General features: G+C 43.4%; 1 protein-coding gene across 1 annotated transcript in view; it reads right to left on the reverse strand.

The window, feature by feature from the left end:
- Positions 1-742, reverse strand: part of nup214 (nucleoporin 214) — a 33,096-nt gene that overhangs the window by 16,130 nt on the left and 16,224 nt on the right. The window contains 1 exon segment of the mRNA XM_020600842.1: positions 206-402. Within this exon segment, the coding sequence (XP_020456498.1) occupies positions 206-402 (197 nt within the window).

Consider the following 742-nt stretch of genomic DNA (forward strand, 5'->3'; position numbering starts at 1 on the left):
GTTGTTGTGGAGGCGGGGGGGGGGGGGGGGTGTTCTTCGAAGGGCACAGTTTACAAAGGCACAGCCTTTGTAGCCTTTATATACAGCGAAGACTGAACCATGGGCCAATCTGTCATGAGACGGTCTGGTCTATGGAGGATTTCCTGTTTATGCCATCAACCTTTCCTGCCCCTACATTTGCTTTACAAATTGCCACTCCAGTCACCTAGCAACCTTGACAGCTGCTCTGTTGGTGTGCAAAGAATTTTGGGATAGGATGGGCCTTGAAGGACCCACCAGCTGAAGCCTTTGTTGACCGGGCATTTCTCAGCCGCATTTGAAGGAGCCATTGAAATAGGACAGCCTTGTCGTGACTCTATGATGCAACTGGTCTTCAAATGCAGCCTTTGAAGCATGTGTCCCCTGAACTGGGACACAGCTAATGTTTATATTAATAAAAGAGCAGAAAAGACAGCTGTAATTTAATAAACTGAATTATTCTATGGTGATGTAAGCTTTGTTTGAATTATACTGATACTGTTTAATAAGTGATTCACAGGGGCACTGCACTGAGACATAAAGCTGCCGGTTTCACATTATTTGTTATGTGAGTCTATGTCTCCCCCTGCTGAATTACATTGAGCATGGCAACAGAATACAAACAGCGTCTTATACAGTGTTGCCCATAACAATGTAATAAATGTTTGTTACCATTTAAAAATAAAGAAATAAATTTTTTTCAGTTGCAGTCAGTGGCTGGGGC

This window comes from Monopterus albus, unplaced genomic scaffold (assembly GCF_001952655.1).
Source record: "Monopterus albus unplaced genomic scaffold, M_albus_1.0 scaffold49.1, whole genome shotgun sequence".
NCBI lineage: Eukaryota > Metazoa > Chordata > Actinopteri > Synbranchiformes > Synbranchidae > Monopterus > Monopterus albus.